This window comes from Diadema setosum, chromosome 5 (assembly GCF_964275005.1).
Source record: "Diadema setosum chromosome 5, eeDiaSeto1, whole genome shotgun sequence".
Lineage (NCBI taxonomy): Eukaryota > Metazoa > Echinodermata > Echinoidea > Diadematoida > Diadematidae > Diadema > Diadema setosum.
In genome coordinates, this window is record NC_092689.1 from 38,603,114 (window position 1) to 38,616,595 (window position 13,482).

Sequence of the window (13,482 nt, forward strand, 5' to 3'; positions counted from 1 at the left end):
CAATTCTAGAAAACCCAAAATGTATCTCCACAGAAGTAAAGAATAAAGATAAAGCAAATGCTGTACTACGGCTGCCCAACCAGTGCAGAGCAAGCAAGTGTTCAACCTACCACACAAGGAAGAGAATTCTTTTGGTGAACTGTAGGTGAGCAGAGCTGTGAGAGCCTCCTTCCAGTTTTCTAACTCTGTGTTTTGGATGATGTCTGTCACATCTTTTGTCACGACCGACGATATTAACTGGAAATGAAACAGAAGAATAGGGCAAGCATATAAACATAAATGCATGAATGTACATGTGTTTGCATATGTGTTTATAACGTGTGAACAATACTGTCAGAGATGAGGGCATTAAAATGCTGGTCTTAATGAGTTTCAATCATATTGCAGTGTAAATTTTCCATTTCATATTCATGTTGACTTTAATGGAGTACGACATATGTAAATCACAGGATATCATGACATCACTTCACAACTCCTTTGGTGTCGTGTATATAATTATAGTCTTCACAACATTTCCTGCTCCGTTTTTGTTTGTTTGAGTTTTTTTTTTTTTTTTGAGGGGACATGATATCAGACAAAAAAAAAATTCTTTTGCATTGAATAACCTGAAATAACTGTGCTTTTGTAATGACCTGGAAATGATAACTGTTGCGATAAAAGGGTTTGAAGTCACTATGCTATTATAGTTACTATGAAATAATGATATTTATAACATGCAAACCGATGGGAGATTTGTGAGGTGACAATATTATCATCTCTTCTATGTTCAGACGTGGTTACTAATATACATTAATGTTTTGTAAAAAAACAGAAGAAATGCTAAGGTTTGCTATAAGATACTGGTTTAAACATGATTAGGAAACAAGAAAAAGCAAATTTTTTCTTGTTCCTTTTTTTTCCCTCCTTCAAACATCAGAATTCATCCTGCTAGACTCACCCTCGATACATCACTCTTGCTCTTCTGGAAGTATTTCCGCTGCGTCTTTGCCAGCAGCTCAGGACCACCAGCAATGGCCAGGAGGATGGCATCGGCCATCCGGTTGTCATGGAGACACAGCTCCACGGCGATGTCAAACTTGCCTGTCAGGATGGCCTGGCTTACTAGACCATTAGTATCTGAGAGTAGAACAGATACATAAAGTGATGAAAAAAATAAATAGATGCCATCAGTACAAGCATAAACAATGCTTTGATTAGAAAGCAACTTGTGAAATGTTTGACTAACCACCAGAGTTTAATATGACAAGATAAAACAAAAGACAAGAAAATCTAGAATATGTCAAGCACTGTGCATCCCCGATCAGCTTAACACTATACACAAAAACCAATCCACTTGACATCATTTATGCACTGTAATTTTTCTCGGTTGCAAGCTGCAGCTTCCTTAACATTGTGGCCTTTCCAAACTCGCTAAGAGCTGTTCTAAAACAAGTAGATAGTTCCTGATTGCCAAAAATTCAGGATTTTGCATTCCATACAAGAAGAAACCATGTGACGCTTTGCCCAATGTTCTAGGACATAGCGCATCTTGTGGTTTACATGTGTAACTCTGTGATCAGTGTCCCAAATTGATATCAGTGGGTATAAAATCAATAGCACAAAATACTTTGCAATGGCTGTTCACATGTAAGAGATACCTTTACATATGATACACTCTTCAAAACTGGCATAGCATCATATACAACTCTATGACCTAAAAAGTCTTATCGACACACATAGGTTTACTCCATGAAATAACCAATAAGCAAATTGTATACAAGTAGAAGCCATTCTTAAACATGAAAAAGGTGGCCAACATACCAAACTTAGGAGGGGTAACATTACTCCAATAGCTCTGACCTTTCATCATCACATGTTTGGAAGGGGGTGTGTTACATAACATGGGTGTCCCACTCACCATCTTCCTGTGATATTGTGAAGGGGGAGGCTGCCCGGCTGTCCTCTGATTGTGCCCTGTTCTCCACCTCCACTGGACCAGCGGCTGAGATGGCATCAAATGCTGCCGCCCCATCACCATCTCCAAGCATGTCATTCGGTGTCTGCATCGATCACGGTACATAAATAAGGACATTATATTAGATTACCTGGTCACTCTTGCAGACATAAATGTCCTGTATTATACCCCAAATCTTCTTTTGGGACACACTTTTTATGCAGTTTGGCAATGATCAGTTAGCTGTGAGCATGTTAAGTCATTGTTTTGGTGACTGTAATCATTTCAAATTCCTGTACTTGTAAACCTCTTGCTATGATACATGCCCCTAGAATTACATTTCTACACAGGGCTGGTCAAGACTTTGTGTTCAGTTGTGTTGCTCCCTGTCTCTCTCTCTTGCAAAAATAAACAAACAAACAACAAACAGTTTTTAAAACCATACTTCTGAGCAATATCAACTTAACTAGTAATGTCAGTTTAAATAATGCACTGCTAGAATTGCTGCACACATGCATTCCACCACAGTGTAGCATAATTTCAGGTAAGCATAGACAATATACAACATTCATCATTACACTGAAATGACACAGAAACCAATGCATCCATCAAACTCCCTTAAAGGGGATGGCTAGTAACTGATCAGTGGGAATCGGTGGGAATGCCGGGAGATGATTGTTCCAATCCTTGTGGGATTCATTTAAGAGTACATTATATCTATTGTTGTGTGAAAATTATTTGCTTCAGAATGGTCTCATATTCAAGTAATGTGCAGTTTAATGTTTCCTATACAGCATGCCTGTACAGTGACGGGGCGATCGTTAATGGGCCGTTAACGATCGCCCTGTCACTGTACAGGCATGCTAACCTGGAAACATTAAACTGCACATTACTTGAATATGAGACCATTCTGATAATTTTCACACAACAATAGATATATAATGTACTCTTAAATGAATCCCACAAGGATTGGGACAATCATCCCCCACCCAGCATTCCTACTGATTCCCACTGATCAGTTACTAGCCATCCCCTTTAACATTCACTTGTAGAGACAATGGCTTCAGTGAAGCAATGCTGACCTTTGACCCACTGCCAAGCTTAGCCTCCTTTTCCAGGCCTCCCGATGATAATCTCTGCATTCTCTCAGCAAGCTCCTCCGCATCTACACCACCTTCACCTGGAGACAGCATAGAATATATTTGTACCTTTTTTGTTAGTTTTCACAAGACATGCAGTTGTTAAATTAAGATCCAGAAGAATCAACTACATATCATTGTATTATGCAATGCATGCTTAGAATTTGTTCCCTGCTTGTTGAAGAGTTTCCAAGCCAACAATTATAGACATGCCTCAGTGCCATCAATTACATGTGATAAGATGACTTATTTATATAGCTAATCTGCTCTGATTTAAACTACAAATGTACATATCAATAGCTGGGCACTGAAGCCCCGCTTTAACATAGTCTTTTGAATTAGAGTTAGTGCAGTAGCATCTAGGTAATCTTTTTTTATCCTGCCTGTTAAAATGGTTGTCGCCTGGACATTGTCACAGTAACTTTTGCTTTTTTGCTTTTGTAATATCCTACTGCTTTATTGTGCGAGGCGAGAAATTCTGTTCTCCGGACATTACTGCGGCATTGCCACAGTAAGGTCTGCTAAAACAGGGCTTGAGATATTTGAGTCTTTTCCTTCACTCACATTTCTTTACACAAATTCTATGAAGGGTCAGTCATAGTATGCCTGTATACATTTAGCCTACATACATTTAGTCAGTGCTGTTTGAATCATGTGACATATTTGAACACAACACATGACCATCTGTGTGACACAGTGACAGTTGAGGACCGGAAGGTCTTCAAATTCTGTAAAACAGCTCACTCGAATAAAGGCCACCAAATGGCTGCTACTGAGGCCACAAGATTACATACATGTACTTCCTGGTTGTTTGTTGCTTTTCTTTTTTTCCCACAATGGTTTGAAATATGACTGAAAAAGAAGCCTCAGTTTGAAAATTGGCAAGCAATGCCTCTTGCTACATACAAAATGCATGTGGCAATGAAGTATGAAGGCAACAGGCATACATGTAGCTACCATAGGTAAACAGTAGCAGTTACCAGCGCTAGAATAGGAAAAGTTGTGAGAGCACAAATGAAAGCTTGATGTGGGATAGTTTGCAGAAATACAGTACTGTCAGCATGTATGAAAGAAAATATAATTCCAGTAACATTTTGCTTGCATGGAACTCTCTTCAAATTTTTGCCAGATATATGTTCACTGAGCTATAAGATGCAGAATCAGACACAATCCTTTTACAGCACATAACACTCCAGAATTCCCTTGGCAATTGTGACACACACACCTCCAGAAATAGACAAAAGCTAGGAGAAGAAGTAAAAGTAACATCTAAGCATGATTGCAAGTACAATGGAATGAACAAATGAGCTTCAAGAATACATACATTATAAATTTTCAACTACATCAACGACACTGAGGAAGATTGTTTCCCCTCGCCAAATGATGTTCCTTCAATACAGCAAAAATCGCAAGGGGTAAGATAACAAAATATTTTTGTAAAAATCTTCTCTGATAGGGCTTTTTCAGATATGGACATCAGCTACTAGAATCTTTCTTTTTTTACTTAACTCTTCCAGTAGATACCATCAAAAAGGATTTGAAGGATTTGTTTGTCTGTTTTATCAAAATGCCTTCTGCATTTCACATGTAACGGAAAACTTCTTTAGCATCGTATCTACATTTTATGTTCATTAGATTGGCACTCAAGATGCTGTACACTGCTGAATCTATCTTTGAATGCGAATTGCCAACACAAAAGTTTAAAGGGGTTGTCTGTTCTTATTCTTATTATTTTTTTTTTCAAGCAATTCACAGCAATATCTACTAAGCATCTCAGGCTGAATTGATGACCAGTTCTCAAAGAAAAAAGGCAAGGCAATTGGCGTTTCAGAAGCAAACTGGCTCCTACAATTCATTCCACACAAGCTTATGGGAATATCTGATTGAACATTTGACTACATCATCCACCTACATAGCATACTCAAAGGTCTATAGAAAATGCTACCGACACAGACCACGAGACAATGAAAATTACACCGTATGCTTTTCATCTAATGAAAGTCTGCATTCAAGAAGAGTTAACAGGATCACATACACTTTCATACTGCTTCAGGAGGAAGCGGCGACTGACATCTACACAGAGGCTGAATCAGCTAAACATTTATACGCTCTACACATGGGCAGTAACTTACAGCTGGCCCTTTTGTGTGAAGAATATGCATATGGGCGGACGTTATGTTGATTCATTGGAGATCCCGAGGCTTTACGTATTAATGCAACAACAAAAACAAAACAAAAACCATAGACAACAGATATGAAATATATTTCCTAGGAGCTTCATACTAAAATAATGCTCAGATTCATGGCAATTCTTCAAGCCAATGCTGATAAAGCAGTGACGTATTTTGGGATACTGCACAGCTGCAGTTAGACATAATACATTTGGTGAGTTGTTGAAACCATTCACTAAAGGGCACTGCCTTGATCACAGTAAATGACTCAGATAGTGACATACTACAGTTAATACTTTCACTTTTGGTAGCTTGCCCATTAAAATCACACTTAAAATGGCAGTCCTGCACCATTTCATTACCAGGTGCCTTTCAGTGTCAATGTGGAATATGAAATGATATTCAAATATTTCATAAAGGCAATAATCCCCCAAAAAAATAGCACAATGAAAGTATCTTGTCAGAGGTAAGCCTGGCTGAAACAATTCCATCTAGACACAAATTTTTAGTGAACAATTTACTACATTGACTAAATTTATGACTAACTGTGACTAACTTCTACACCTAGATTTAACTCACAGATTATCACCCAGCAAAGATAAGATGTGTAATTATGCCTGTTATTTAATAAAAGTCTGCATACACTTTCAACATTTTGTAGCAAGGGCAGTTCAGGTAAGTTTTGTGTTCACACTGACCAAGTGTTATTCTAATTCATAATGAATGATCATGGGGTTTCTGCCCATAAAGACTACAGATTGAAACATTCTGTATGAATACAAACTCAAACAAAAAAGAGCACAATGCGATTATCTTTTCAGAGGAAAACCTTCAGATACAGAGTATTCAATGAACATTTGACTACATTATCTAAATTTGTGACTGAAATCTATATATAAATCTCTCTTACAGGTTCGCAGAGTACAGACAATGACAAGTATGCTTAACCATGTCAATTCTCTTGTGACAAACTGGTAAGTAACATGGTCAACATTTTGCAACAGTTAAGTTCAGTTACAAGTTTTGTGTTCCATGTTAGAAAGTGCTGCTCTAATTCAAAATACATTTAAGGAGGTGTCTGGTCTTTAAAAATAGAAATTTGAATTTATCACTGTCTACAAGTCAGTCTAGAAGTAACATGCTAGGTCAAAGGACAAGAATGATAACATTCAACCTCCCTGTGTCATTTTGAAAAGAATGGTTTTCAAGAGAAATATGAGCATGCATATGGCTGATGATGAAATATGTATTTCTGGAATACGATATGTTCCAACTGTGTATTGTGCAAAAATAATCTTCAGCATGTTGTTGGCTTCAACTTGTATGTATTGAACAAAAAGTAAAGACAGTAATGTGGCAGAGACCACATCCAGCCAAAGGAAGGTGATATTTTCATATGCATGCAAAGGTGGAAGATGCTATTGAATGCTCATAAATCATTTCAATTTCATTTCAATATTGCTAAGATGAAGATGGAGCAGTGTCTGGACCCACCTTCCAAGCTTCCATTGGTCAGTCCCAATGTGGCTCCCGTAGCAACCGCTGCCTTCCGCGCCAGCTCGTGGGCGTCATGTCCGAGCAGACTGACAAAGTGACTGCGGGGCTCTTTCTCAAAGTTGACCTTTAGCCCCCCAAATGGCAGAGACGGAAAAAAAAATCAAGTAGAAGTAAAGTGGAAAAATGTATTCTTTTATCACAAAGAGCACTTCACTAGTGAATTTAACATGAGTTTTAATCTTCATGAACAGGACTGTAATGATTGGCTTTATTTTTCTCACACTTTCCTCCACTCTCCAGCAAAAGTTTATATTGGTTTAGATGGATCGTGTCATTGCAAACCATTCTACTGAGGCCTCTATGGTCTGACTGATTCAATAGTGTGCACATGATTTAAAGTCACAGTTATGTTTTGCCATTCACATACTAGCACATGAATGCCACCAACCAAGTGCAAATTTTGAATTTCACTCGTGAGCACAATATTTGAAACCACAGCAGGGCTTTAAAATGTGTGCATGCTATGTTCAGCTTGAAATATGATCCCCAATATATATGATCATGAATATTTTTTTCAAATAATATCCTGCAACCGTACTGAGACCTATGGAAGTGTCTTTCACTCTTCATCCATAGACAATTCCACACAGGTGATTTCTTGCTAAAAGGTCTGCCCATACCTTCAAGAATTTCCATATCTGTGTGTCTAGCTCGCTGTGTGACTGCTTGATCTTGCCATTGCAGAACTCTGTGAAGGACCCGCGGGAGAGAGCATCCTCCAGCGAGTTGGACCGGTTGATGAGGTCGGTCTCCGTGACGACCTGGCTGATGTGGACGGGCCGCGAGACGGGCGCCGTCTGCTGCTGCTGCTGCTGGGACGGCATCTTGGGGCTCGTGAACGTGATCAGCTTGCCACCAAACTGCACATGAAACAGCAAAAGAAGCACAAATATAGCATCATACCTTTCCGATGCTCATAAGGGGCAGTGTGCTTGGTGTAAACCATTCCAAGTCTGATTAGTGACAATCATATTGCATTGTGCATACTGTAAAACATGATATTTATGCAGCATGAAATTTTCGCAAATTGGAGCCAACACCTTATTCACAGCATGAAATTTTCGCAAGTTGCTTCTAACATTCAATGCATATAATGTAGACAAGAACTCTCACATGCATTTAATGACGTAAATCTTGGCTTTCACGAAATTCACGAAATTAAGATGCATGTGAACATTCCTCTATTTACAGTACCCGGTATATCATTTTGTGTGTTTTTTTTATAAACACTGCCTTGTTTTTGAAACACACAAACAATAAACACATGATGTACATGATTAATTTCTGATGCAATGGAAGTTCTTGCTGTTACCTTAATGTGCTGTAACAATTGGATCCAAACAATCATATTACTATGAGTTCCATATTCCTTGTGCATGAATATTTTTTAAGAGTCTTAAACTTGTGTACAGCCAGCCATACAACATTTTTGGCAGGCACAAATTACCTGCCTTATCTTTGCAACACACTAGAAGTCTTCCAGCATATGTTTCTATAATAGATATATGGTGCTACACAAATGCTGTGGATCATCATCATCATCATATGTAATTAGTGCATCTGTGTATCTGTGTGTGTGCCTGTATGTGTGGATGCATCCGTGTGTATATCGGTGTATGGACGTGCCTGTGCACTTGTCTGTGTGTATGTCTGTTCGTGTGTGATACTGACCCCAAAGGTAGCGCCGACTGGAGTTCTGAGCCACTTGGGTGGCTTCTTGAGGATGACTGGTTCTGCTGGGGCCTGAGTCTGAGGGGCAGGCTGGTTGAAGCCATCTGTGCCTGGAAATGAAGATGCAATCTGAAAGACAAAAAAACAAAAACAAAAACAAAAAAAAAATGTAGAAAATGTTAATTCTAAATAGCTTTTCATCATCTTTTTTTTTTTCCAAGTTTCAACTGCTCTTTTGCACAATTCACATTACAAATGACACATGATATTATGCATTACATACAAGAGCGATGAAAGCAGATTGCAGTGTGTTCTGAATTAAGTACCTGAATTGAATTTTCTATGCTCCAACAAGAAACATTTCTTTTCAGATGGTGCTCTTTTTCATACAAAACAACTTTCACCATCAAACCAGATTTATTCTTACATACAGGTCTCTATCACTTCCAAATAACATAATTGAAAATTTCTCGGCCCAGTTGGACGCAAGATTTTCAAGTGACTGATACTGCAAATGCCATCAAACTTCTGGAATGTTTCTATGGTAGATGTAGTTGTTATAATTTACTACAAAAGGATGTCTTGAAATGAAATTCAGTGAAATGGGGAACAACTTATATTTTTAGCTTCAAGGAACAAGCAAGCTCTCACTTGCAAAGCATCATGAGAAGTCTCAAACAGTGAAGAGGCTCACTGAAACTAAACGCTGGCAAAAAGCAAGTCATCATGTCATAGGTGGCAGTTTATTATCTCAGCTTAGTACTTGCAGGGTAATACACACTATTTTCTATGTGCAACAGCAAGATGGCACTGCAAAATTCATACAGAAGCAAACTTTACTGTGTCATTTTGCCCCTTATTGCAAATGTCGCAAACTCTTTTGAGCTCATGCTTCCTCAGTGCTAACCTTGCTTCCATTTGGCATCCCCAAGCTTGGTGAAACCTTGCATATTCTACCAATGGGATGTTTTTTTTTTCTACCTTAACATCTTATCAATTCAAAGGATGCACACTTACCTTGTCAACCTGCTGTTGCCGAGGGCCGTTCTGCATGCCGCCTCCCCCTAGCAACGAATACACACTGATGTGGCCATCAAAAGAGGAGGAAGAGATGAGACCAGGGTTGCGCGGGCACCACTGCACGTCGAAACTCCACTGGGACGAGGTGGGCAGCTCGTAGACCACCTCGCCGCCTGGCAGGGGGCTGTTGGGGTTCCAGCAGAGGATCCTGTTGTCCTTGCCACAGGAGAGGAGGAGGTCTGGATCTTGTGGACACCATGCGATGGACAGTACACCCCTTAACACATCAAAAGGATTCATGTTACTCACTTACCCACTGGTACATTGACAGTGAAACACTATCCTTTCATCAGATCACAAACAATATACTGTGCTTAAAAACATCTCGGCCATGCACTTCTGATAGGATATTGTAACGAAAGTAGTGCACTGTGCTGCACTGTATAAATTCAAATTGGCAAAATTAGCCCTTAGGCACCTCTGTTTCACTGAGAACTTCATCCTCGGAGGAAATTACATATGGCTCATTCCATATTAAACTGTTGTTCACACACTGGTTGGCTGCCAACATTTCCCTATCAAAATCAGGCAGACTCCAAAGAGCAATCAGGGAGATACTGCAATGTCACATGTATCTCCAGTTGGCAAAAATAATGCCCAAGTTCAGTCAATGAGTTTTTAGTCTCTCATCCAGACATGCCGAGATAATGAAGTTTTCATGCAGCCTCCTGCACAACCACAAAGATGTCGCAGCTCTAAAACATAGAAACATCTATTCACTGAGTTGTTGTTGGTTTTTTTTCTTACTTTCATCATCTTCCATTGTCTTAGAACCAATGAATCGCAAAACTTCAAGGCAAAGTCAGTCTGAAATATGAGCCCACATTGATTACATCCAACTAACAAAACACTGCTACTATCTTTAGCTCACCTCTGGTGGTTTTCCAGCACTTTTAGTGGGGAGGTAGCAAACCGAAGATCCCACATCTGAATGACGGGCGAGTGGTCGTCTTCGGACGCCAGTACCATTTGTGTGGCCACTTCAGGATGCCATGCTACTGCTTTACATCGTATCTACGCACAGACACAGACAAATACCAAACAAACCCCTTTAGTGGTGAGGAAACAAGACCAGGTGAAGGTAAGACCAGCTTTCCAATGAAGATCCGCACCAATTTGTAAGATTTAACCCTATGGCTGAAAGGTTGCAGATGAAATCAATGCTAACACTATACAGCATACAATTTCTTTTCTTTCTTTTTTTTTTTTTTTTTTGGTTATCTAACTGATGCTTGGATATTACAAAAGAGAACTAAAGCCCCCATGGCTACAACATTTAATTTAAACATCTTATAAGCTATTATGACTGTCCTCTTCCATTTCTTTCCATGGAACTGGCAATTATGAGGAAACACAGTCAAACTTGTCCCTAAACGTCACACTTAGTCCAGTGAGCTCATCTATTTTAATTGTGCAGAAAGAAAAAAAATAACAGACAAAGATACATTCATAACTTATTTTACAAGCATAGATTTTGTGGAATGAGAGACACTTGATGCTCACCCTCGAGCTATGATCTGTGACTTTGATGATTGGTTCGTTTTTCCTCAGATCCCAGACGACGCAGCGCCCTCCAGGGCAGGTGGAGGCCAAGATGTGCTGCACTTGACGATTCCACGCCACACAGCTGATCTCGTCTGGAGGCTAGACAAGGAACAAGAGCATTTCAGCAGTGTTAGATATTATCTTTTTCTTATGTGTGGATCATAACAATGCATACTTTTCTGAACTGAATAATTTAAGAGAAAGATAATGGAGAACTGCTTCTTATTCCCTGCTACAATGTGCTCCATTTTTCATCTGATGCAAGTTTTTCATATTAATACTCATGTACTGCAACGTTACTTGGACTCACAGCCTAAAGATGTGAAGGGAATAAAGAGATGTTGCACAATCAGTATTTTTTTTTTTTTTTATATATAACAAAATTATTTTCTGTAATATTAGTGTTAATATTGTGCCACAGTAATAACCATTATATCTATCAAACAAATAGTGCTGTTGTTGTTTTTTCTCCATATGAGTCAATTTGCTGTTAAATGTTGTAAAAAGAAAGAGTTGGCATATGTATCTCACAAGCTCTTGTTGTTGGAGTTAGATCTCACTAGGGGGCAAGTTACCCACTCCCTTTCATTTGTGTCACAGACCCAGGGGTTGCAGTGGTGCCCTCATCAGCCCCGAGCCATACTTCATCAAAAACTAATAAATGACATTCCCTCAGACTGAGATAGGGCCCTACCCTGGGCTAGGCGGGACTCACCTGCGACTTTGCTCCCGGCGTCATGGGAGTGCCAGAATTGTTGAGATCCCAGATGAATATTTCAGAGTCACTGGCCCCGGAGGACAGGAGGTTGGCCTGGAATGGGTTGATGTCCAAGGCTCTCACTGCACCTGTATGCTGTGAACATACACAAACAAATTCCTGTTATATTGTCTCATTCTCAACTCACTACGACACACTAACTCTAGGAGCACTAAAGCACACAGCTTGAAATCTGCCATTCTCCCTGTAGATTTGATTTTAAAAAATGAATAAATAAATAAGTACATGCCCAGAAGCGCCTGTTGCAAACATATACTTTCATACATTGACTCGTTGAGGACAGACTGATTTTGCTACAACACACAACTTGTAGACACTTGCCCGAGTATACTCGGGACTCGTCCTCAACGGGTTTAATGATACTCTTCATAGGAAACTATTTTATGTTGTATACGAACATTGGCCCTGTTATGTAGTTTCATTTAATTCCATCATACCTGGTATATCCAACTGTACTGCCATGATAACAAAGGCCCTCCGCAAATTGTGACAGGTCCAAAATACACATATATCCGAAAAACAAACGGGTACCGAGCAGTTCAGGGTTAGTTCACTGTCTTATACAAATGGGTTGGTCTGTCTCACTACAGGTACAGTAAGGGTTAGGTACAGAATGATATCCTTTAGTGAAGCTTTAGTCTTTTATTGCTGCCCTCTACAACACTGTTAAAAGAGAGAGTGAAGGAGAGAGCTACACACTCAAATGTACATGTATATCTTACACTCTACATTCTTAATGCAGTGTATAAAGTATTAAAATACCTTGATTTTTTTTAAGTCAAAAACATACATTATTTTTAATGATTTATAACCTATGTTGTACGCATCACATATTTTGCGAGTATAATATTTCACAGATTGGGATTTGCAAAGACAATCTCACAATCAAGACCCACAGCAAGTAAATGAAAAATAAGTCTCATCCCTATACAGGAGAAAAATTAGTGATCTCCTTTCTTGGATAAGATACATACAGCGCATTTGTGTTGCAGCAGGTAGTATCTTTGCAAGTTGTTTATTTCGTGAATATCAGCCAAATCACAAAATTAGTGAAAATAATGACACTTCGAAATATCCCATACTTGTATGTATACAGTATGCGAAATACCTGGATTCCAGTAATAGCCCTTATTTCATTTTCATTCTTTCTTGTTACAGAAAATATAAGAGACACAGACCCCACATCCAGGTTAAACTTACATCTTCCATTTTGGTGATGAGACCATCTTCGCCTGCAAGTAGCTTCTCAGCACTGTAGACGTAGATACCACCATTGTCAGTACCTCCGATAACTGTCCCGTTAGCAAGAGTGCCGTTGCCCATGCCATGCTTGCCCCACACCAAGGTGTGAAATCTAAGTAGACAAATGGGGGGGGGGGGAAGAATCTGTCACCTTTACCCTTTAACAACAGCATTTTTCAACTAATTGTCATGATCTCCAGGGCTACCAAAATTTGTACACATAAATCTAATCTAAATTTGTAAGGAGATATTGGGGAGATGCTCATGTTTTCCATACATTACAATACATACATACATGTACAATAATTCCCAAACTGGGGTAGACTTTGTATTCTCTCATTAGGATATGAAGAGATGTTTAATCAT

The 13,482-nt window shown here is 39.1% G+C and overlaps 1 protein-coding gene across 1 annotated transcript in view; it reads right to left on the reverse strand.

The window, feature by feature from the left end:
* Positions 1-13,482, reverse strand: part of LOC140228700 (protein transport protein Sec31A-like) — a 31,600-nt gene that overhangs the window by 10,143 nt on the left and 7,975 nt on the right. Inside the window, exons 3-14 of the mRNA XM_072308969.1 lie at positions 13,075-13,228; positions 11,812-11,949; positions 11,055-11,195; positions 10,423-10,565; positions 9,489-9,768; positions 8,472-8,600; positions 7,421-7,660; positions 6,738-6,864; positions 3,016-3,113; positions 1,898-2,039; positions 938-1,116; positions 111-237 (exon numbers count right to left, since the gene is read on the reverse strand). Coding sequence (XP_072165070.1) covers positions 111-237; positions 938-1,116; positions 1,898-2,039; positions 3,016-3,113; positions 6,738-6,864; positions 7,421-7,660; positions 8,472-8,600; positions 9,489-9,768; positions 10,423-10,565; positions 11,055-11,195; positions 11,812-11,949; positions 13,075-13,228 — 1,898 coding nt within the window. The remainder of the gene's footprint in view (positions 1-110; positions 238-937; positions 1,117-1,897; positions 2,040-3,015; positions 3,114-6,737; positions 6,865-7,420; positions 7,661-8,471; positions 8,601-9,488; positions 9,769-10,422; positions 10,566-11,054; positions 11,196-11,811; positions 11,950-13,074; positions 13,229-13,482) is intronic.